General features: G+C 57.0%; 1 protein-coding gene, 1 non-coding gene and 1 pseudogene across 2 annotated transcripts; all 3 read right to left on the reverse strand.

Moving 5' to 3' along the window:
- Window positions 1–347: 347 nt before the first annotated feature.
- CERCAM (cerebral endothelial cell adhesion molecule) lies at window positions 348–11789 on the reverse strand. Its single transcript, XM_068978808.1, has 13 exons — window positions 11593–11789; window positions 9535–9645; window positions 9268–9385; window positions 8441–8575; window positions 8099–8303; window positions 4972–5091; window positions 4586–4662; window positions 4391–4497; window positions 3183–3315; window positions 1760–1887; window positions 1374–1577; window positions 742–994; window positions 348–475 (listed from the first exon to the last, which is right to left on the reverse strand). The coding sequence occupies exons 1-12, from the start codon at window positions 11787–11789 to the stop codon at window positions 742–744; spliced, it is 1788 nt and encodes a 595-aa protein (XP_068834909.1). The 3' UTR covers window positions 348–475.
- On the reverse strand, window positions 10364–10458 carry LOC138093839 (small nucleolar RNA SNORA70; annotated as a pseudogene).
- A 9772-nt stretch (window positions 11790–21561) lies between the features above and the next one.
- LOC138094166 (small nucleolar RNA U3) lies at window positions 21562–21771 on the reverse strand. Its single transcript, XR_011146210.1, has one exon. It is a non-coding gene; the product is annotated as a small nucleolar RNA U3 (small nucleolar RNA).
- Between the last annotated feature and the right edge of the window lie 748 nt (window positions 21772–22519).

A 22519-nucleotide genomic window follows, 5' to 3' on the forward strand; every position in this document is an offset into this window, starting at 1 on the left:
CCTACTGTGTGCTAGGTCCTCCTCCCATCTCCCTGCACTTCCCACTGGCCAGGCAAGAGGGTGGCACGTGAGACCCAGCTGATAAGCTGGGTAGGGAGCTGACAGTGAGGTAGAAGGGGGCAGAGGGACCACTGCAGCTGGGTCCTTAGTGGTGGGCACGCCTCCTGGGTCTGCCCAGCTTGATGCTGAAGGCTGGGGGTTGGGGCTTCCCTTCCTCCCTCCACCCGAGGCCCTTAATCAGACTGGCAAGGAAGAGGGCCTATGAGCCCTGCCCTTACACTACGTGGCCTTGGGGGAAGGGGACCCATCTCAGTGGTTTCTCCTGATGGAAGACAGGTCCAGAGGGCAAACAGGCCATGCCCAAGGGAACAGCCAGGTCTCTGCTGGGTCTGTGGTTCCTGGGGGCGGCTCTTGCTGTGCCCCCTGGACAGCTGTGGTCTGCTCCCGGGCACACCTCTGGAGTCACCGTCTAGCCCTGGGGGGACAGGAGAGGTGAGAGGAGTAGAAAAAATTTAGAGTTGGATAGAGAGAGACAGAGAGAGACGCAGACGCAGAGATAGAGACAGAGAGATGGAGATGGGCTTAGAGAGAGAGACAGCAGGTAGACAGAGAAAGGCAGACACAAAGACACAAACAGAGGCAAGGCCACGGAAAGAAAGAGGAGAGGAGAACGCCGAGAAGGGGAATTGAGACCCAGAGTCAGCCATCGATGCGGAGAGAAGACTGACGCCCCGCCCTCACCTAGAGCTCATCCCGGGGGTGGGGATGGAGGCTGTGCCCACTGCTGCCCACCAGATCCAGGCGGGGGCCGCGCAGGGTCTTGTAGGAGCCGGTCCAGCTGATGAGGCGGCCACTGTCATCGTCCCAGGGCGAGGATGTCTCGGTGTCGCTGAGCCACTCGGCGTCCCCTGCATAGTGGGTTGGGGCCGCGAGCAGGGGCCTGGCTGAGAAGGCCTGCAGGTCCCGTGGCCAGAAGTGTGCCTTGTACTGCTCACTGGGAGGGGGGAGGGGGGCTCAGGGGGGCTGAGGTGAACCATCCCACCCCAGACCCATGCCAGCCTGGAGCCGGGCACCTCACCCCCGAAGCACCTGACCGCCCTCCCCATCTAATCCTGAGGTGGCATTTCTCTTATCCCCATTTTCTGGATGGGGAAGCTGAGGTGCAGAATAGGAAAATCGCTTGCCTGGAAACCACAGGACATCACAGGATTCACATAGAGGTGGGGCTGATGCCAAGTCTAAGCTGGGCTCTTCCTTGGTGACCGGAAGTGGCTCAGCCCTGCCAGCCTCAGTCTCCCCAGCTACCCAGTGAGGGGACTTACTACCTTCTGAGGTGGGCTCTGAGGACGGGCTGACCCTGCCCTGCGGCTCACTTGGGGTGCTGGTCAAACATGATGGGCAGGAACTCATCCACAGGCAGCATTCGGCGCAGCGGCTGGGAGGCCAGCAGCTTGCGGGCGCCCGCCAGGCTCAGGACATATGCCAGCGTCCAGTAGGAGTAGCCGGCCACCACCAGGTGCGGCAGCCCCTCCACGACTGCCTCCTCCTCGGGGTTCACCTGCTTCCGGCCGAGGTAGCTGCAGGTGACACCGGGAGTCCCAGGAGTCACTGTTGATGTCCCAGGGAACCAAGTCCCCAACTCCCTCTACAGAGCCAAGCCCGGGGTGGGGGCGGGGGCTGGCCAGGGCTCCCTGCAGGAGAAGGCAGACCCCGGGAGGCCCACCCCTCTCCCTGGCCCCTGGGGGCCCGGCCTGCCTACATCAAGTCCCAAGGAAGTTTCTCCGCCTCCACCTCCTCCATCAGCTGCTCCAGTCGCCCCTTGAAATTGCTCTCAAAGCGTACGTCGTCCTCAAATACCACGACCTGGGCCAGGCCCCGGGTGACAACCTGAGCCACAAGGTGGGGGTGGGAGGGTGGCTCTTTAGACCACCTGTTGTCCCCTCCCACCTGGCTGACACTGAAAGACACTCCTGGCTTCGGTTACATGCTAAGTGCTCAGCCCTGGCTATGTCGCTCAGCTGCTCCAAAGCCTGCTGGGGCTTCCCACAGCCTGGGGATTGAAACCCCAGCACCTGGCTCTCGTATTCAAGGGCCTCCAGGCTCCCAGTCTTGCCCTCCAAGCAGATCAGGAGAGAAATCAGAACCCTTGCTGCAGTCCTGAGCACATCCTTATCTCAGGGGCCACAGGGCTCATCTCCAGGGACCCTCGGGAGGCAGGAGGGAGACGGAGACACTGGGAAGTGACCCCACGATAGTCCACGGACACCCAGCCCGGATGTGGCCGAGCTGGGATCTGAGCCTGCATCTGCTGCGTTACAGAGCCAGGCTCCTCACTTCCGCCTCCTGAGCCTCACTTCCGCCTCCTCAAGGAAGTGAGGCTGGGCTGGGGTTGGGGAGAGACCCTAGCCCCCCAACACCCTGAGAAAAAAACGCTTTCTGTAACTTTTGGAGGTATGAGAAGAGCATGAAATCGGCTCAATAAATGACCCTTCGATCCTTTCAGAGGCAGCATTCAGTTCAGAAAAACAGCAATAGCAGCTCACATGCAACGTATTTCAGCAACAGTAGAAAATGAAAACAAGGAGGGTGTCTGTGCTTCACTTCCTGGAGGGGGCACCCCTTGGAGGGCCCGTCTCTGGTCCTCTCGGGCCAAGTCCAAGCAGTGACCTCTCCCGACCACTCACACCCCAGCCTCGGGCTGAGGCTGCCTGGCCAAGGGGTCTGGGCCTGCTCCGTCTTCCTCTGCTGAGAAGGCTCCTCTTCCTGCCCGTCGACAGTGAGGCCCACGCCGACCCCACCGGAGGCCAGGAGGCCAGGAGGCCAGGAGGCCAGGCCTGTCCACACCCTCGAGTCGGTACCTCCCCGGACCAGGGTAAACAGTTCTTTCTCCATTTGTGCGCCCTGCTCTGGTCCCTCTGCCCCAGGAGGGCGCGGCTGCATTCTTCATGTTCACCTCTGTGTTCCTGGAGCAGAGGCCATCCCAGCACACAGCCGGCGCTCAGTGCATACCACGGGCTCAACATGGTAAGGGTCGCGCCCACAGGAGGCTGACAGCTGCTGCCTGGGTCTTCATGAGTGTGCTCCGTCACCCACCAGTCACATGAGTGCTGGCACGGAGCCGTGAGTGGGAGGGGGTGCCCTGCTTTCCTCAAGGGTGTGGGCCGAGGGGGCAGGGTCCTCACCTCCTCCCAGATGGAGTAGTGGCTGAGGAAGCAGCCCACCTCCCCCTTGGTCAGCGTGCGGCCCGAGTAGGGGTCCTGGTAGCCAGGGAGCAGCTCCACGCCGAGGGTCCTCATGACACTGCTGTTGAGCATCCTGAGGGAGACGGTGTCACGGGGTCAGGGGTGCCCGCCAGAGACCCACCCAGGCCCGCCTGCACCGGGCAAGTTGGGGACCGTCACACTGGAGTCTGGTTTGAAGGAGGTGGCGGTGGTGGTGGCTTAGTTGCTAAGTTATGTCCCACTCTTGGTGACCCCCTGGACTGCAGCTTGCCAGGCTTTTCTGTCCATGGGATTTCCCAGGCAAGAATATGGAGTGGGCTGCCACTTCCTTCTCCAAGGGATCTTCCCGACCCAGGGATTGAACCCAAGTCTCCTGTATTGCAAGCAGTCTCCTGTATTGCAGGCGGATTCTTTATTGCTGAACTACCAGGGATTCCCAGCTGGGAGGGAGGAGGCCTGATCACTGCCTCATGTGGTCTGAAGTCATCATGACTGGACCAGGGGGCTGGAGCTGCCTCGGGCGGGGTGGGTCATCCTAAGGGGAGCCAGGCAGTCTGAGGAGGAGACACCCAGGATGAAGGGCAGACGCTTCTCAGGCAGGGGCCCAAGCAAAGGCTGGACATCCTGCAGTCCAGCAGACTGGAGCGCATGCAGCCAGCAGCAGTGGACATGGGGGCCATGAGCGGCCTGCTCCCGCACCCCACCCATCAGGGATCTAGGTTCAGGAGGGCAAGGAAGAACCCTGATAATCAGAATGAAGACCCCATTAACCTTTGGGATACTTACTGTGTGTCAGGCCCTGGAGAAATCTTCACTAAACCCTTATAAACCCCTAAGAGGAAGGCAGCTCCTCGCCGTTTCCGCAGCAGGGCTGAGAGATGGGAGGACTTGCCGGAGGCCACACAGCTGGTGACCAGGCCCAGGAGCTCCAGACCCCGGGCCTTAACCACTGCACCCTCCTCCCTCGGGTGGGCTGAGGAAGGGCCCCTGTCCTGTTCTGTCTGCCCTGGGCTCCCTGAGACACAATGACTCAGGCTCTCTTTGAATACTCCTTGGAACAGGAAACTCTTTAAACCCATCGTCTGCTTTCCCACCCCCAGGGAGCCCCGACGGGCCACCCTGGGCCCCCTGTGCTGCACAGGGCCCTGTCCCTGTCCCGGAAGCCTCACCGGCCATCCACGGCGTCCACCACCCGCCCGGAGACCTCCATCTCCCAGAGCGAAGTCAGCATGCGCTCTCGGCGGTCGGGCCTGCGGGCCAGGCTGATGACAAACACCTGGAGGAGGCAGGGGGCAGAGGGGAGGCTGCGGGGGGAGGGGAGAGCCCGCCTCCTGACCCCGGTCCTACAGGCCGGGAGGACTCACCTCATCAAACCCCATCTTGCTGGGCCTCTTTGGGGGCCGGGACACATGAGCCGAGGCCCACATGGGGGGCCCATCCACTGCGGAGGAAAGCCCACTATCATGAGCCCCAATGGCTCAAGTCAGTGGCACCCTGGAGTCCCAGGCCCCCCTCATTTCCGCCCCCTTGGCAGGATGCCCAGCAGATCACAGACTCCACTTGCCTCGGAGGGGCAGACTGAAGCTCAGCAGGGAAAGTGACTTGCCCGGAGTCAGGGAATGATTTGAAGGGGAAGTTGTGACTCCAGCCCTGCCCTCTGCCCAGCTAGGTCCGGGGCCAAGGAGAAGGGGCCCGTGGGAAGGGGCGGGGAGTGATGGGGTGGAGGGACAACACCGGCTGGCAGCCTCACCCAGCGCCTCGAGGATCAGGTGGATGAAGTTGACTCTCTCGTCCTCCAGCCCCTGGTGGGATTTCACAGGCACGTTCAGGTATCCATAACGCTGCTCGTTGCACACGTGGACTGAGACCCCTGCGGAGAGAGGCCGAGTGAGTGCTGGCCTGCAGGGCAGGGCTCTTGGAACCCAGATGGCAGGTGTGAGCCCCAGTACTACCAGTACCCACCACAGGAGTCCTCCCTGGGACCCCGCGTCCCCATCTGCGGGGTTGGAGGGAGATAGGGCTTGGCTCAAACAACATCTCAGGGACCTTTCTGCCAAGATGGTATATGTTCATCCAACAGATGTCTCCAGGGCACCCGCTGGGGGTAGGGGTGATGGTAGTGAGCAAGACAGACCTTCCCTGCCCTCAGAGGATTAAAGTGAGGAAGAAGCAGGCAAACTCCCACCTGGCTATGGCCACCTGATGCCACGGGGCCTTGCTCCACCCTCTAAATCTCACCCGCCTCTGCCCATCCCGCTCACCCAATCCAGCACCATCACCTCTGGCCCAGATCCCTACACTTAACCCCTCCCTCTCTCCGGCCCCTGCCACTCTGTCCTCCACCTGCCAACCAGAGTGGCCTTTTTTTTTTAATTCCTTCGGTGTTTGTAATCTTTATTATAATCATTTATTTAGCCTTTGTCTTCTACAGACCGTGAATCCTCCAGGGCAGGTCAGTCGGTCAGTCAGTCAGTTCAGTGCAGTCACTCAGTCGTGTCCAACTCTTTGCGACCCCGTGGACCGCAGCACGCCAGGCCTCCCTGTCCATCCCGGAGCTTGCTCATTAAACACGGTGTCTATTGAGAAGTCAACTCCAGGCCCAGCACTGAGTATACAGCCTGGCAGAGTGCAGGGGGTGGAAGCACGAATGCTGGAGACAAAACCCCCATTCACGGGACTTCCTTGGTTGTCCAGTGGTTGGGAATCCATCCTCTGGTGCAGGGGATGCAGGTTTGATCCCTGGCTGGGGAACTAGATCCCAAATGCCGTGGGGCAACTAAGCCCATACACCACAACAAAAGATCCTGCAAGCCAAAACTAAGACCCAATGCAGCCAAAAAATAAATAAACATATGATGCTAAAAAAATTGCATATCTGCATATAAATAAAAAACTTTACAAAATAATTCACTAAACTCCTTTGAACCACTGACCAGTAAATAGCAGGTGATACTCAAGTAGAGGTAAATAAAGTTGCTCAGTCGTGTCCGACTCTTTGCCACCCCAAGAACTATACAGTCCATGGAATTCTGGAGTGAGTAGGCCAGAGTGCTGGAGTGAGTAGCCTTTCCCTTCTCCAGGGGTTCTTCCCAACCTAGGGCTCAAACCCAGGCCTCCCACATTGCAGGCAGATTCTTTACCAGCTGAGCCACAAGTAGAGGTAGGAATGAAAAAATAAGAAAAGAGGGAGTTCCCTGGTGGCCTAGTGGTGAGGGTTCTGTGTTTTCACTGTCGTGGCCTGGGTTCAGTCCTTGGTTGAGGAAGTGAGATCTCAAGAGCCGTCCAGTGTGGCAAGAAAAAGAAAAAAAAGAAAATATCTGTGCTGCTCATTTTTCATCCATGTATTTGTCTCACCTTCATTCACGTCTTGCACTTGATAAGATCTTTTTCCTTCCTGCGCGTTTGCACTGTAGACGTCACCTCGTGGAGCACAAAAGAATGATGACGACCCCCTTCTCCCTGGCCACTCCTCACACAACGCTTGCCCAGGTGCAATATTTCCTGATTGAATCGCCACTTCTAATTCACCTTGACTATGAGCAAAGTTCTCCACCCACTGGACAGCCTTCATGTTCTTGCCGACCATGAGTGCACATCGTGAACGACATTCTCTGCCGCCTTCTCGAGGTTCTTATGCCAACAGCAGCATCTCTGTCTTGCTCTCAACTTCAGTTCTTCCCAGGACTGCGGTTTATGCGACCCAAGCCCAAACATCCAAACATTTCTTTTCTTTTCTTTTTTTTTTTTGGCCATGCTGCATGGCTTGCAGGATCTTAATTCCCTGACCAGAGCCTGAACCTGTGCCCTCGACAGTGAAAGCATAAAGTCCTAACCACTGGACCACCAGGGAATTCCCCAAACCCAAATACTTCCTTGTAGCTTTCATCTTAAAAATAACTACCCACAGCAGAATGATTTTTTTTTCAGTGTTCAAGTCCAATTGGATGATTCTCTGATGGCTGCCTGACACCCACAGGCTAACGGCCAGATGCTTGCCCATCAAGTCCCCACAAGCTGGCCCCTACTCACCATTCCCGCCTCAGCCTGCACTATGCCCCCTCTTTGTGTTCTAGCTGCCTGCCTTTTTATGTCCCCGGCCACCACAGGGCCTTTGCATCTGCTGGTCCCATTGCTTGAAATGCTCTGTCTTGCTCTGTTTGCCTTGTTAATGCCTGCCCATACTTTAGATCTCAGTGCCAATGATTACATCCTCCAGGAAGCCTTCCCTGGAGACCAGGTCAATGCTAGTCTAAGCTCCCAAAACACCTATAATCAAGAAGCTCTTCTTCCTGTCATTGTGATTGACACTGATTTGTGTGATCCTTTGGCTGACTGGACTGGAGGATCCAGGAAGTCAAGGACCACCTGATTTTACTCACCACTGTCTCCCTGGAGCCTGGCACCTGGTGCATGCATGTTAAGTCACTTCAGTCGTGTCTGACTCTTTACACCCCTATGGTCTTTAGCCTGCCAGGCTCTTCTGTCCGTGGGATTCTCCAGGCAAGAATACTGGAATGGGTTGCCACGCCCTCCTCCAGGGGATCTTCCCGACTCAGGGATTGAATCTGTGTCTCTTACGTCTCCTGCATTGGCAGGCAGGTTCTTTACCACTAGTGCCACCTGGGAAGCCCTTGGCACCGGTAGGTGTCCCATAAATATTTGCCTAATGAAGGAATACATGCAAGCGCCATGGTGGGCACAGCCAGAAGGACATCTAACCTACTGGGGCAGTGGGCCCAAGAAAGCCTATGACCCGAAGGAGAATTAGGAATTAGCGAGATAAACTGTGGAGTGGGGAAGGGCATGCAGAGCAGACGGAACAGCATGTGCAAAGGCCCAGAGACCTCGTAAAAAGGCTCGACAAGAGCTGACCTTACCAGCAGCCTGACAGGCGTAGGCAAAGACGATGATGTCGTCAAAGGGCCAGGTATAGTTGGGGTGAGGCGGGTAGAAGGCCAGCTGGGCCGTCCCTTCAGCCCGCAGGGATACCAGGAAGGTGGAGTGGACCATGGGGACGCGGAAGCAGCCCCGGCGCTGGCGGTTCTTGGTAGGAAAGTAGTCGGCAGTGCGGCGGTAGTAGCCCTGGGGAAGGGGTGGCCCTGGGCTGTGAGAGGACACCCCTCCATCCCCAGCACACCACTCCCTAGCCGGGGCTTGCTGCCCTCCACGTCCCTCCTCCCAGACCTCAAGCCTCCTGAGGCCTGTGTCCCCAGCCATACCTGGGGGGTGATTCCACACCAGAAATTGGAGTAGTAGGTCTGAGAGTCCAGCATTGGGGCCACCACAGGCAGCCCCTGCTCGATCAGAAGCTGCAGCGTCTGGTTGTTGGTCAGAATGTTGTCTGTGTCTGCAAACTGTGGGGAGGCGGATGTCACAGGCCCCAGCCTTGTCTGTGCCTCCCAGCAGCCTCCCAAGGATTCACTGAGTGGGATCCCTCCAGATATCCAGGGACCCAGGATATCTTCCACAATCCAGTGGGGTTCCCTCAGAGAGATCTAAGCTATAAACCAGGAGATCTGTTTCTGGACCAAGGATCTAGTCTGGAGCACTGGCTCAGGGACCGGGTCCAGAGATTTTACGCCTGAGTTGCTGATCAAAGAAGTTTATCTGAAGCCTTAGGAAGGAAATTCAAAGACCTACTCTGATCTCCTCTGGACAGGGGAAGCCTGGCATGCTGCAGTCCATGGGGTCGCAAAGAGTCAGGCATGACTTAGCCTGAGCAGACTGAACAGCAACAACCCTGCTCTCTGTGGTCCAGGGAACTAGGCTCAGATTATACTCTGGGCTCTATACTCTGAGACTGAGTTACACTCTATACTCTGGGACTGAGTCTCAGTGTACGCCTTGAGCTCTGTCTCAGGGATCCAGGCTTAGTACAGAGTCTGAGCTCAAGCAAAGGGATCCCAGCTCAATACTTAATCTGGGCTCTGATCCAGGTTGCTAGCTGAAGGGTCCAGCCTACAGATGGTTAAATTGCACCCAGATTTCTGTCAAAGACGGGTGCCATCACCCATGGGGAGCCCAATCGTAGGCCAGGCTTTCTTACCAGGATATAGTCTGCCCCCCAGTCCCTGGCAAAGGTCAGGGCTTCCTGTTTCAGCTCCATCAGGAACTGATGCCTTTCTTTGGTCCAGTGCTTAGGGCCTTCTTCATCTGGGTAGGACCTGAGGTGGTAAAGAGATGAGATGTTCCATGGGGTAGGCGCATGTGGTCAGAGCCCTGGCCAGGAGTCTGTGACTCCAAACTGTCCCTTTCCCTCTCTGGGCTGCACCTGTTGCCCACCTTCCCCAGGACCTTTGCCCTCAGGCCACACCTGGGCTCCCCCTCGGGCCTCCAGACCACAGCTGCATAGTCACCACCCACAGCAGCCAGCCACTCCCGTAGCATCGCTGTAGTGTTGTCCACATTGTGGTCCGTGGCACACCTGGGGACACAGGAGGAAGGAGGGCGGGGGAGGGGTGGCACAGCCACCAAGGGACCAAACCCTAAGGCAGTCTTGACCCCTGGAGCACCAACCCCTGCAGGACTGGCCTCTCCTGGAAGCAGAGGAGGTAGGTGTGCTACAGAGGAAGGCGGGCAGCCAGGTCCCAATCATAGGTCTGTGTTCCACTGTGTGACCCCAGGCAGGTCCAGACCCTCTCTGGGCTCACGTTCTCCCTCTGTAACTAAAAGCCATCCTGGCAAGCTCAGGGGCTGAGGTGACAGAATTCAAATGCAGCATTTTATTTATTTTTTTTGGACAGGCAACTAGGATTTATTGGTGGGCATGAGTAAGGAGGGGACAGCGCCAAGGCTCTCATGAATGCAAGACCTGCCATTTGTCCAGAAGGAAGGCTATATTTGGCCCCAAAGCCATCGGGATGAGCTGTTTTTCTGCCTCCATGCTTTCAAGTTCACCAGCCTTAAACTTAGTAAATCCCCACTTCTTGAAGATGTGGATCGACTGGCGGCCAGGGAACTTGAACTTGGCCCTACAGAGGACCTCAGTCACATGTTCCTTGTTCAGAAGCTTGGTACCGATGGGCATTACGACTTGGTCAGTGTGGACCCTGGCCACTGTGTCCTGGAGCTTTCTGCCACACTTACCAGTCTGAAGCCTAGATTTGGGGACAGCATGCCAGTCATGAATGTCCACTGGAAAGGGTTGTCTCCAGGGTTCCTTAGGGCAACCTGGATAGGCAACAGGCTGCATACGCTCCCCAGGAGGCTGTCTGCAGCCACTCAAATGCATTTTGAAAGATGAGAAGGCCTTCAACTTTGAGGAACACACCTGCCATATTCCCTGGTTTTCTTCCTTCCCTACTGTGTGACCTCAGGTTAGTCCCCTCCCCTCTCTGAGGCAGGACTGGGCAGAGGAGCTGCTGCTTCCCTCCACCAGCAAACCACACTCTGAGCATCCCTGCGAAGACCTGATGGGCCTGAGCTCCAAGGTCACCTCGCACAGCCTCTCCGAAGGAGCTCTCATGACAGAGCGGGGCGAGGGGGCCTTAGCCAAGAGCCCAGGTTTTCGGTGATGCTGCCCCTTTAAGCCAAGTCTCCAGAACTGAAGACTAACTACGTGTCAAGTCTTTTGGGGGTGGGAACTAACTAAACTCCTGGACTGGTAATTGTGGGCGGCCTCCCCAGGCCACAGCTCCACCCCCAGCCCAACTCTGGTGAGTTGGGGAGGGTAGTTTGGTCACTTCTCTCAGTTTATCCCCAACCTCAGCTTGGGACTCCTCCCTGTTCTGGTTTCCACAGACTGTGGCCTCTAATTCCAGGGCCCTGTGGGGACACCTAGGGGGAGAGACGCAGGAAGGGGCTTTGCCCTTGGCCAGCAGGACTCAGCCCCTCTTCTGAAAGAGGCTGGAACCAGCCTGGGGAAGGGGGAGCGGTTGTGACCCCCCATAGAGCAGCATGGAGCCCAGGGCTGACAGCACCCCTATGGGCTCCCCAGGAACTCCCAGGCCTGCTGAACTCTGCCACATCGGGCCCCAGGGGATGCCAGCTGCTCCTGTTGGCTCCACTCTGTCAAGCCGACCACAGGTCCCACGGCTTAAGTTTCAGCTCTGGTGGGCTGGAGCAAGAGGGGTTGGGCCCAACTTACACCTAGAGGAGGTCCCGAAGGAGGAGCAGGGGCCAGAATGAGGGATGGGTGTCCCTGTTCCAACCCAAGGCCTCCAAGGTCAGTCTGCAGGGCCAAGGGGACAAGGGGACCCGCCAGGGGGCTCGGGTTGCTGGAGGGCCTGTCTGCAAGGGGAGGGGCCTGTCTGGGTGGTGTCTGGGCAGGGAGCAGATGGGGCCAGCTGGAGCCCAGGCTGTCGGTGGTGGAGTTGTTGGGGGTGGGGGGGTGTAGATGCCTAGTGGGTGCCAATGCCCGGGTCTATCTCACCAGAGGGCCAGCCTGGCCCTGGGGTAGTCCAGCCGCTCCAGCGCGCCCAGGTAGTGAGGCAGTGAGTGCTCGGCATTGCGGGCCAGGATAGCAAGGACCACGGTGGGCAGCGGCGGCTCCGCGACTCTCGCAGCCTCGGGCCGCGGCCCCAGCAGGAGCAGCAGCTGGAGCAGCGGGGCGGCGGGGGCAGCGCGCATGGCGGGCGCTCGGGCGGAGGCAGCGGCGGCCCCCGGGGCTCCCGGCCGCGCAGAGGGGAGTGGGTGGTGCCGCCGGGCCCTGGGCGGGGCCCGGGGCGGGGCCTGGGCCCGGGGCGGGACCGAGGCGGGCCTGGAGTGGGGTCGGGGGATGTACTACCCCCTCCCAAGAATGGGCTCCCACTCCCCTCCCCATCCCAATCCATAGATTCTCAGATGTCCTCTCCTCGGCCCGGGGCATCGCAGGACCAGGGCCCAGACACCCGCCCCAGACGCGATCCGGGAGCAGCCTCTTCCCGGCTGGAGGGTCGTGGGGCGACGGCTTCCGAGCCCTCTGCGGCGTCTCAAGAATACTCTACTACGACTCCCCTCCGGGGCGTGCAATCCCCGGAATCCGGCTTCACGGATTCCTTCAACGCCCCTGAATCCGTACTGCCTGGCCATCCGTCTGACCCTCGGACCCGAGCTGCGTGCGGACCGGGCGACACCGCCACCGCCCTTTCCCGGGTTCCCGGGCTCCCGGCCCCTCCGCCGCCCCGCCCCCGGGCGCCCTCTGGCGGGCCCAGAAGAACTTCGCAGAGCCAGACCCGAGAAGGGGTGCGGGGAGCCGGGAGTGGGGGTGGTCCCCCTGACCTGGACGCGCCATCCCGCCGCGGTCCGAGCGTGGCGTCTCCCGCGCGTCATCTTCCTCGCCTCTGTCGCCAGCACCAGCACCGCTCCGGGCCTTTAGGAGAGCAAAGCCTGCTCTTAGACTGAGTGTAGAACAAGGGCACCACACGGCCCCCTCACGGTGTCCCAGCCCCCCCTCCAAAGCAGGGGGACTCCAGTGTCTGGTCAGAGTCGGGGTCCGGAGGCCCCTGCTGGGTCTCCAGCCTCTCTCAGGGAAAAGGAGGGCCCTGGAGGCACCAGTGGTGGCGTCTAGCTCCTATGCCACCGACCCAGTGAGCAGGTAGGTCACTTCTCCTGAGCCTCAGGGCCTCCTGGGTAGAATTGGGCTGTAACAGCCCCATCTAGCAAGGATTCCTTGAGTGCGTGAAGGCGCTTGAATTCTATGCATGGAGCCTGGCAGGGGAGAAGAATTCCTGGGGCTGGAAGACAGGACAGAAGCCTGGCTCTCCTTCCATTCAGCCCCTCACCCAGGTGGCCCTACGATGGAAGGCCTGAGGTCCCTTCCCCAAAACATCATGGGGAAATGAGTCCCTCCCCTTGCGTGGTTGCTTCTTTCTACCCCCCACCCCCAACTTAAGTGACTTCGAGGTGGCTTAGAAGTGAAGTGAAGTGGGAGTTGCTCAGTCGTGTCCGACTCTGCGACCCCATGGACTATACAGTCCATGGAATTCTGCAGGCCGTTCCCTCCTCCAGGGGATCTTCCCAACCCAGGGATCAAACCCAGGTCTCCCACATTGCTGGTGGATTCTTTACCAGCTGAGCCACAAGGGAAGCCCACTGCCAAACTGTGCTGCAAAACATGTAGAATCTTAGTTCCCCAGCCAGGGACTGAACCCATACCGCCCCCTGCATTAGAAGCAAGGAGCCAACCACTGGACTGCCAGGGGAAGTCCCTAGGATACTCTTCTAAAGCAAAGCAGCGTCCCCAGCTTCACCCATTCCAGGGTTATCCCAAAGCTTCTGCCCATGCTATTAGTCACGGGGGCTTCCAGATTCTTCCCTCACCTCAAGTTGTCCGTCTTCTCCCAATGCACTGACCCCTCCAACCTTCACCTCTCTCCCTCCTCAGTCTACAGTGGTCCAGCCAGGTGCTAACTCCCTTGCCCTAGGTTTCCCCCATCACTCCTGCCTGGAAAAACCCTATAGCCATCTTCCTTTGGGGGCACACTCCGGATCTCCACTCCCCACTGGCCTTGCACTGAGCCTAACAATTCAGTTTCCCTGGGCTCCTGCCCACCCTCCCCCTGCTGCCCCAGTGGTATTTCACCAGCTTGATCTGATGCCCTCACTCTCCTCTCCCTACCCCGGTGGAAATCTCCCTGCCCTTCTTGGAGAAAAGAGAAGCCATCACCTTGGACTTCCCTGGTGGTCCAATGGTTACCAGTCCGCCTTCCAATGCAGGGGACCTGGGCTTGATTCCTGGTGGGGGGACGAGGATCCCACGTGCCTCCAGGCAAAACTAGGTCTACAAAGAAAACTAGCCACAACAAAGAGCCTGCGTGGCTGTCACAGCTAAGGGCCCAGGCAGCCAAATAAACATTGTTCAGAGAGTAAGGGGGGGCCTCCCTGGTGGCTCAGTGGTAAAGAATCCTCCTGCCTATGCAGGAGATACAGGTTCGATCCCTGATCTGGGAAGATCCCACATGCCGCAGAGCAACTAAGCCCTTGCGCCACAACTGTGGAGTCTGTGCTCCAGACCCTGGGAGCTGCAACTAGAGCCCGCATGACCTGGAGCCCGTGCTCTGCAACGAGGAGCCCGTACACTGCAGCTAGAGAGGAGCCCCTGCTCACTGCAACGAGAGAAAAAGCCCGCGCAGCAACAGTGATCCAAACAATTTTTACATAAAAGAGAGAGAGAGAGAAGCCATCACCTGTGAACTCTCACTTCCAGCTTCCAAACCTTCCACCCCTGCCACCAAACCAGTCTCTTCTCTCAACACCTGTTATCACGGAAGAGCACCCATTTCTCAGAACCATCCTTGGACTCCAAAAAAAAAGCCATCCCTTTGCCCTTCCTGGATTACCAACACTCCTCTCTTCCGGATCCTTCCTTCAACATTCCAAAGGAATTAAAGCTCCCCCAACTTAAAATATGAATGCAGTCAGTTGCCTGCTGGCCCCCAGCGGCAGCCCTCTCTCTCTCCTTCCCTCCAAACCTCTGAAAAAGGGTATGTGACCTATGCTTTGCTTCTGGTCTCACTTCCCCACCTTCATTCCCTGCTTGACACACACCAGGGCTTCTCCAGCCAAACTGCTGCTGCCAAGACCTGCATCCTCCTGGCCCCTCCCCCAGTGGAATTCCTCCTCATCCAAGAGGGTTCCCTCTGACACCTGACCGCATACACAACTCCTTCTTTCTGCAAAACTGACACGTATCTCCACTTCCTACCCAGACCCATCTGTCTAAAATAGAACCCCAGTCTTCCCTCCAAACCAGCTCCCACTCCAGTGGCCTCCCTCCAACTTGGGGACCTGATGATAGATGCCTCTCTCTCCGCCCACTCCACTCTCTCATCGTGGCCAGACCACTTCAGTGTCTCCTGCACGTGGTCACTCCTATGGCTCAGAGCATCAGCACCACTCCCCCAGGCCCCTGCACCTCCCAGCACTCACACCCCTACCCCAGGCCTTCTCCCTGGAAACCGTTCTGCACTGAGTGGTCCTTTCTTTTTCTTTTTTGTAAATTTGGCCACACTGCACAGCATGAGAAGCTTCCCTGGTGGCTAAGACAGTAAAGAATCTGCCTGCAATGCAGAAGAGCCAGGTTCAATCTCTGGGTTGGGAAGATTCCCTGGAGAAGGGAATGGCAACCCACTCCAGTATAATTGTCCAGTATAATTCCATAGACAGAGGAGCCTGGTGGGCACAGTCCTTGGGGTCACAAAGAGTCAGACACGACTGAGTGGCTTCACATGAGGGATCTTAGTTCCCCAACCAAGGATGGAACCTGGGCCCCTCGCTCTGCAGTGAAAGAGCCAAGTCCTAACCATTGGACCACCAGGGAATTCCCTCAGTGGTCCTTTCTAAACGGCATGATGTTACACCCATTGGGGATGGCCAATGCCCTCAGCATAGAGCTCAGATTCCTCCAGGAACAAGGAGACCCTTCATGGACTGCCTGACGCTTCTCCATCTTCTCTGACTTCCTCTCTCCTATCTCCTGCCCCAGCCAAACTGGACTACGTACAGTTTCCAGAACACTCCACGCTTTAAGACCTTCCCATATTCTCTCTGTCTCTTTTTTTAATTCCTCTGCTTGGACTGGTCTCTCTCTTCCTGGTCACCTCTTCCAGGCCCTCTGGAAAGCCTTCCCCGATGTCATGTTGGGGGACCTACCCCTGAATTGCATCCTATACAGTCCCATTCGCTCAGCAAATATTTACCGAGTACAAGTCATATGCAGGTAGAATTCTAGGTACTGGGGATACAGAGGTTCGGTCTCTGTTTCTTGGGTGCTCACATTCTGATGAGGGAAGACAGACAGGAAACAAGCAAACTGACAAATGAATAAATAACTTCAGAGAACAGTAAATGCTATGAACGAAGTAAGACAAGTTAACGAGAACAGAGAGTATCTGAGGGTGGAGTCAACACTGAATAGAGAGTTCAGTGAAGACGTTCCGGAGCATAAGGGGAGCCAGCCACTAGCAGATCTTGGAGAAGTTGTTGCATATGGACATGGGGCCAAGGCCCTGTGGCGGGAACAAGCAAGGAGGCCAGGGCAGTCAGTGCAAAGTGAGCAAGGAGAGTGTGGTAAGAGGTGAGGACCACTTAGGGTCTTAAAGCTATGATGGGATTTTGGACTTTTTTTTTTTAGTGCAATAGGAAGACATTGGAGAGTGTAAGCAGAGGAGTAACATGGCTTGTCTTAAAAAGATCGCTTTGGCTGCAGCTCAGAGGGTGGACTCTGGGGGCAAAGATGGAAGCCCGGGAAAGCATGTAACCAGGAGAGCTGATGATGGGCAAGGCTGAGATGTATAAGTGATTAGATGTGAGAAGTGGAGGGAGGAGTCAGGTGACTCACAGGGTGTGATGTGGGCTGGGACTGAATGAGGAAGATCTACGCAGGGGCAGTAGAATGTAAAACCAGGTTCTGCACTGGACCTTGTTGTGAGCTGCCTTTTATCAGACCTGCAGGTGGAAAGATCACACGCCAAACCTGCCTGGCTGTGAGTTCTGAAGCCAGGACCCGTCTTGCCTTCTTCACTTATCCCAGTCCTACAGCAGGGCTAGCCAGGCATTGGGTGGGCTCTCGATAGAAATATGATGTTACTGACTAGGGTGGGCTGATCTACAAAGGTAATATGACATCAAACTCAGAAACTCTAAAGCAGTGATTCTCCAAGCATGGTCCTTGGACCAGCCAGCATCAGCTTCGCCTAGATGTTGTTAGAAATGCAAATTTCTAGGCCCCTCCCCATACCTGTGGAGAAGGAAATGGCAACCCACTCCAGTACTCTTGCCTGGAAAATTCCATGGACAGAGGAGCCTGGTAGGCTACAGTCCACGGGGTCGCAAAGAGTTGGACACGACTGAGCGACTTCACGTCACTCACTTCATACTTCATCACTGGAGAAGGAAATGGCAACCCACTCCAGTACTCTTGCCTGGAGAATCGCATGGACAGAAGAGCCTGGCGGGCCATGGTCCATGGGGTTGCAGAGTCGGACACGACTGAAGTGATTGAACAGGCATGCACACCTCATACCTGGGCTTCCCTGGCGGCTCAGCAGTAAAGAGTGCAGGAGATGCCGGTGCCATCCCTGGGTCAGGAAGATCCCCTGGAAGAGGAAACGGCAACCCACTCCAGTATTCTTGCCTGGAGAATCCCATGGACAGAGGAGCCTGGCGGGCTAATACAGTCCAAGGGGTCTCAGAGTTGGACACGGCTGAGCAGCTGAGCAGCAGCCGCACCTCTCCATACCCGCTGAATCAGAGCCTCTGGGAGTGGAAGTTAAACCAACAAGCCTTTCAGGTGATTGTGGTACTGACTCAAGACTGAAGCTGCTATTCTATGGGGCCTAAGGTCTCATTCTTGGGGTAATGCCTAGAAAAAAATGTTTGGGTCCATCTGGCTGAATAGGACCCAGACCACGCTGGGCCAACATCTAGCTGGGCTCTACATTCCTCCCCCCACCAGCACCTTCACCCCCATCCCTCAGCCATGGTAGTTCTGGCCAAAGCCAGGCGGTGGCGCCAGTGCCTCAGGCTCCACTCTGGCTTCCAGAAATAGAGACCCTGGAAGGACGGGCCCCCTCCCCAGCACCCTCTTCTTCCCTCTGGGAGCCTCAGCTCTAAGGTCTGCCCACTGGCAAAGGCTCTGCAGAATGGCCTTCATCAGAGAGGGGGCTCTGAAGTTGGCACACCCAAGGTGAGGGCCAACCCCCTCTTCCTGGAGGTTAGGAGGGTGGGCGAGAGGAGACCCTTAGGTCAGAGAGAAATTAGGGGTCTCTGGCCTATGGGACTTGGGGGTCAGGAGCCCTGGCAGGTGGCTGTGGTCTGGTGGACCCTGGCCACACCTCCATTAACCCTCTGCCTTCCTTGCCCAACCTACCGCGAGGTCTCAGGTGCCATTTCCCTTCCAAAGGGTGGGGGCAGCCTAGAGGTACCCCAAAACTTGGACAGAGCCCCAGGGCTGGGGGTCTTCACAGCCTGGCAGCCAAGTAGATGGGGAGGGGAAGCACATGGCAGAGGGGGTGCACAGATGGAGCTCTTACCAGCTGCTAGCTTCACGTCTCCTGGGTTGGGGGCTCTCTGGGCCCCTGTCCTGCTTTGTGGCCAAGGGAGCCCAGGTTCCAAGCTGGAGGAGGGGCCCACACACAGCTCCTCGTCCTGGTATGCCGCTCGGCAGGTGGGGGTCCAGGAGCCCCCACCGGGCTCCCTCCCACCTCCAGTTCCAAGCTGGGTTCCAAGATGACCCAGGGCCGAGTGCAGTCTTGCCCCCCATCTGCTCTGCTGCCCCGCATCCTTCCTGTTTGAGGGGAGACTGAGACCTCCTCAAATCCCAGCTGGAGTCATCACTCTGCTTAGACCTAGCATAGCTCCAGCCTTCGCTCCGGGAATCTACCCCTCATCTCCAAGTGTCCCACCCAACACCCACCCCACCCCAAAGGACCACCCTCTTGCTCTTGGCCAGGCCCTCCTCTCCCAGGAGCCCAGATGTGGAGCTGTCCTCTGAGGCTCTGCCCCGGTCTTCAGGAAGCTGGGGCCCAGCCAGCTGTTTTCCCCAGGCAGCCAGCTGTTTTGCCCATCAGGAAGCCGCCCTGGCTCCTCTGCTAAGATCGTTGCCTGCTGCGTTGCTGCGGCTGGACTGCAGCGTGGCAGCCCTGCTGAGCCAGGGCCTGGGAGCTGTTAACTCCTCTGGGCCCAGGCAGCCCCTGCCCCTCCCAGCCTGATCCCTCTGGCCTTCCTCCGACCTGCGACCTGCAGCAGTAGCCAGCTGCCACATTTCTAGAGACCCCCAAGCAGGCCAAGCATTACTGTCCCCAGCCCCACTCAACAACTGCGAACCCAACCCACAGCCCCTCCCCTCAACAGGGCCTTGTCCTCAGGTGACCCCAGGTGAGAGGAAGGTGCATTCAGAATAATAAGAGGAATAGCTCTCATTAACTGTGTGCTGTGTGTGTGAGACATGCTTGAAATGCATCATCAAACTGAATTTTCACAACAACCCTGTAAAGTAGGGAATACCTTCATTTTATAGATGAGAACACCAGGGCATGGTGAAGCTAAGTCACTAGCTCAAGCCCACACAGAACCGGGCTTTGAAACTCCAACCAGGCTGACTGCCTCTGGCTGGCCCCGGTGGGTTGCTGTTTAGGCTTCCCTGAGCGTCTCACCCCAGGCTTTCTTTCTCTGGTCTAAACCTCAGTAGTGCCGTCTGTGAAGTGGGAAGCTGATGGGTGGAATCACACCACCACCGGCTCCGAGGGCTGAGTTGGGAGCAATGCCAGGCTCTGTGCTCAGCACCTTCCAAGTATTATTAGCAGATCATTCCTCTCGGTGGCAGCGGTCAGCCTGGGCTGAGATCCCAGCTTTCCTGCTTCCCGGCAGCCTGGGTTTGGGCAAGGGAGTTTACCTCTCAGAATAAGAACAGTATCTACTGTTGATTTTTTGTGAAAAGGAAGAGATAAAGCAGGTAAAGTGGTTTACAGACACAGACAGAGTGGGTGGGAAACGTTACTCCTTCCTATTATGACTATAAACCACAACCCGGGGACTTTCCTGGTGGTTCAGTGGCTAAGGTTCCACTCTCTCAATGCAGGGGGCGCAGGTTTGATCCCTGGGCAGAGGACTAGATCCCACATGCTGCAGCTAAGACCCAGAGCAGCCAAATAAATAAGTAAATAAGGGCTTTCCTGGTGGCTCAGTGGTAAAGGATCTGCCCTGCCAATACAGGAGACATGGGTTCAACCTCTGATCCGGGAAGATCCCACATGCCTTGGAGCAAGCAACGAAGCCCCTGCAGCACAACCACTGAGCCTGTGCACCCTGGAGCCTGAGCTCCACAATGAGAAAAACCACTGCAATGAGAAGTCCGCGCACCACAGCTGGAGAGCAGCCCCTGCTTTCTGCAACTAGTCAAAAGCCTGCACAGCAATGAAGACCCAGCGCAGCCAAAAATAGATTAATTCTTTAAAAGTCAATAAATAAATATTTTAAAAAATAAGATAGGGAACTTCCCTGGTGGTCCAGTGGCTAAGACTCCATGTTCCCAATGCAGGGGACCCAGGTTCGATCCCTGGTCAGGGAACTAGATCCCACATACTGCAACTAAAACCTAACACAGTCAAATAAATAAATAAAAATAAATATTAACAAACAAATAAGTAAACACAATCTGGAAGGATCTGAATGGTCCACCCACCGTAGTGCACCCCCATGCCCAGCACGGAGCTGGCATGTTGAGGGCTCTGTTGTTTCTTGTGAATGCATGCACCCTGGTCCAGTGATACTCATACCCATCCGGGCACAGCAGGCTTTGAGAGGGGCCACCATTGTCCCCATCACATAGTTACGGGGGTAGAGCAGTGGGAATCCCCAGGTGCCCGGCTTTGAACTCATCCTGAGGCTGGAACCTGGCCTGTTGGGAAGGGCAGGAGAGACCAGGGAACAGGGACAATCCCAGGGCGGAGACAGCCCAGAAGGTGACTGGGCCGTGGCTGGGTGGGATCCCAGGCTCTGGGAACGACCCCTCAGGATGCGGTGACCCGTGCTCTTCCCCTTTGTCCCCTCCCCCCTGCCCACCATGGGTCAGCTCCCTGGTCCCAGCCTAGACATCTGGAACTGGGACAGACAAAGGGCCGCGAGGAGGGACAATAACCTTCTGTCCATTTTCAGATGCCGGGCCAGGCCTGGCCAGGGCTGGGGGCCGGAGCCCCGGCAAGGCGGTGCCAGGCCCCCCGCGGGCAGCGGACAATGTTGGCAGTGATGGAGAGGAGGCATTTCAAAGCGTTTTGTTCCTGATGACCCCCTCCCCCCAACATCTCGCCCCAGCTCAGGGTGAGGCCCCAGCCCCACCCCCAGCCACCCAGGCCCCTGCTCCAGGCGGCTTGGGGACCGGCCACATTCTTGACCTCAGGGGAAAAGTTTAGACTCTCTGCGCCCTGGGCAACAATAACAGTGTCACAGACCTGATTTAGGAGCAGCGCTTACCATCACAAAGCAGCAGACAAAGAGCCTGGTCTGAGAACGCGCCGGGCCTCTGTGCCTACTCCTCCAACCTCTGTTCACTCCTCTCCCGGGCTCTGCCTGGGCAGGACTGGGTACCAGGGCCTGACCCTGGGCATAGAAAGCCAGAGCAGGACTCAGGAGTGAAGGAAAAGGGATGGGGGATCCAACTGGGAATGAGGGAGCCTGAGAGCTTTCCTGAGAGTACCTCTCCTCTCTGGGCCTCAGTTTCTCTCTCTGTAACCAGGTGGCTAAACTATAACGCTCAAAGGAAGAGGCTCTGATCCTGCAGACAGGGGAGGTCTCTTTGATGATGATCATGAAAAGGATTTCTCACTTCATTCTGGGCACTTCACAGAAGCCAGGCACTGAGACCACTGACTGGCCCCTTGCTACCTTTAAGCCACCACTTCTTTTTCTTTTTTAAATGATGGAGACCACGCAGCAGCATCCTCTGCCTCTTACTCTCCCAAAGGAAGAGGAGAATTATCAACAGCCAGTGGCAGTTGCAGAAACAACCCTCAGAGCAGGTTGCACACTCGAGAGAGAACGGTGAGCCTCTTCCTTGGGGTTTCTGGTGTTCAACAGGGTCAGAGAAACTTCTCTAGTAACGAACTGTAGACGGGATTCCTGAAAGGAGAGTTTTCCGTCTCCTTTGATCATTTAATCCTCACCAACCTCACAAAGCAGGTGTACCGTTAACCCTAGTTTGCAGTTGATAACTGCAATTGATAACTTAGGCTCAGAGAAGCTGAGTTGCTTGTCCCAGGCCACACAGCTTGGAGGTTACGGACCCGACACACAAGGCAAGGCTGGTTCCCATCTGATTATAGATTCTACTGTGGAGGGAAGGAGAGGACAACGAGGCAGCTGGACCCTGCTGAGTCCTGGGTGGGAGGGCCTCTCCTCCCAGCCAGAAGGCTATGAATAAATAAATGTCTGATTATCCCCAGGGGGAATTCCACCCTTGGAGCAGGTGCCTTTAAAAACTAGATTGATTCTTGTCTGTGAGCAGAGGTTGGCTTGGCCAAACACCCAGATGCAGGGGATTGGACCCAATGACCTCTAGTGGAGACCTCCTAGTAATTAGAGGTAGGATAGGGGGACATTTAAAGGCTTAGGATGCTGGAGCCAGCCTGTGAGTTCGAATCCCAGCTCTGGCTTTTCCTAGCAGTGTGTCCACAGACAAGTGACTTCTACTTTCTGCGCCTCGGTTTTCCAGTCTGCAAAATTGCACCCACCTTCTAGGAGACCATTCAGCGAAGTACACACAAGGCCTTGGAATGGCACTGACTCAGTGAGGGCTGTCTGCTGCACAGGGCAGGACACCTCAAGGTGGGCACTTTGGGGACCCTGTGGCAGGCAGGCAGCTGTTGGCCTCACTTTCCAGGGAG

This window comes from Capricornis sumatraensis, chromosome 1 (assembly GCF_032405125.1).
Source record: "Capricornis sumatraensis isolate serow.1 chromosome 1, serow.2, whole genome shotgun sequence".
In the NCBI taxonomy this organism is placed as follows: Eukaryota; Metazoa; Chordata; class Mammalia; order Artiodactyla; family Bovidae; genus Capricornis; species Capricornis sumatraensis.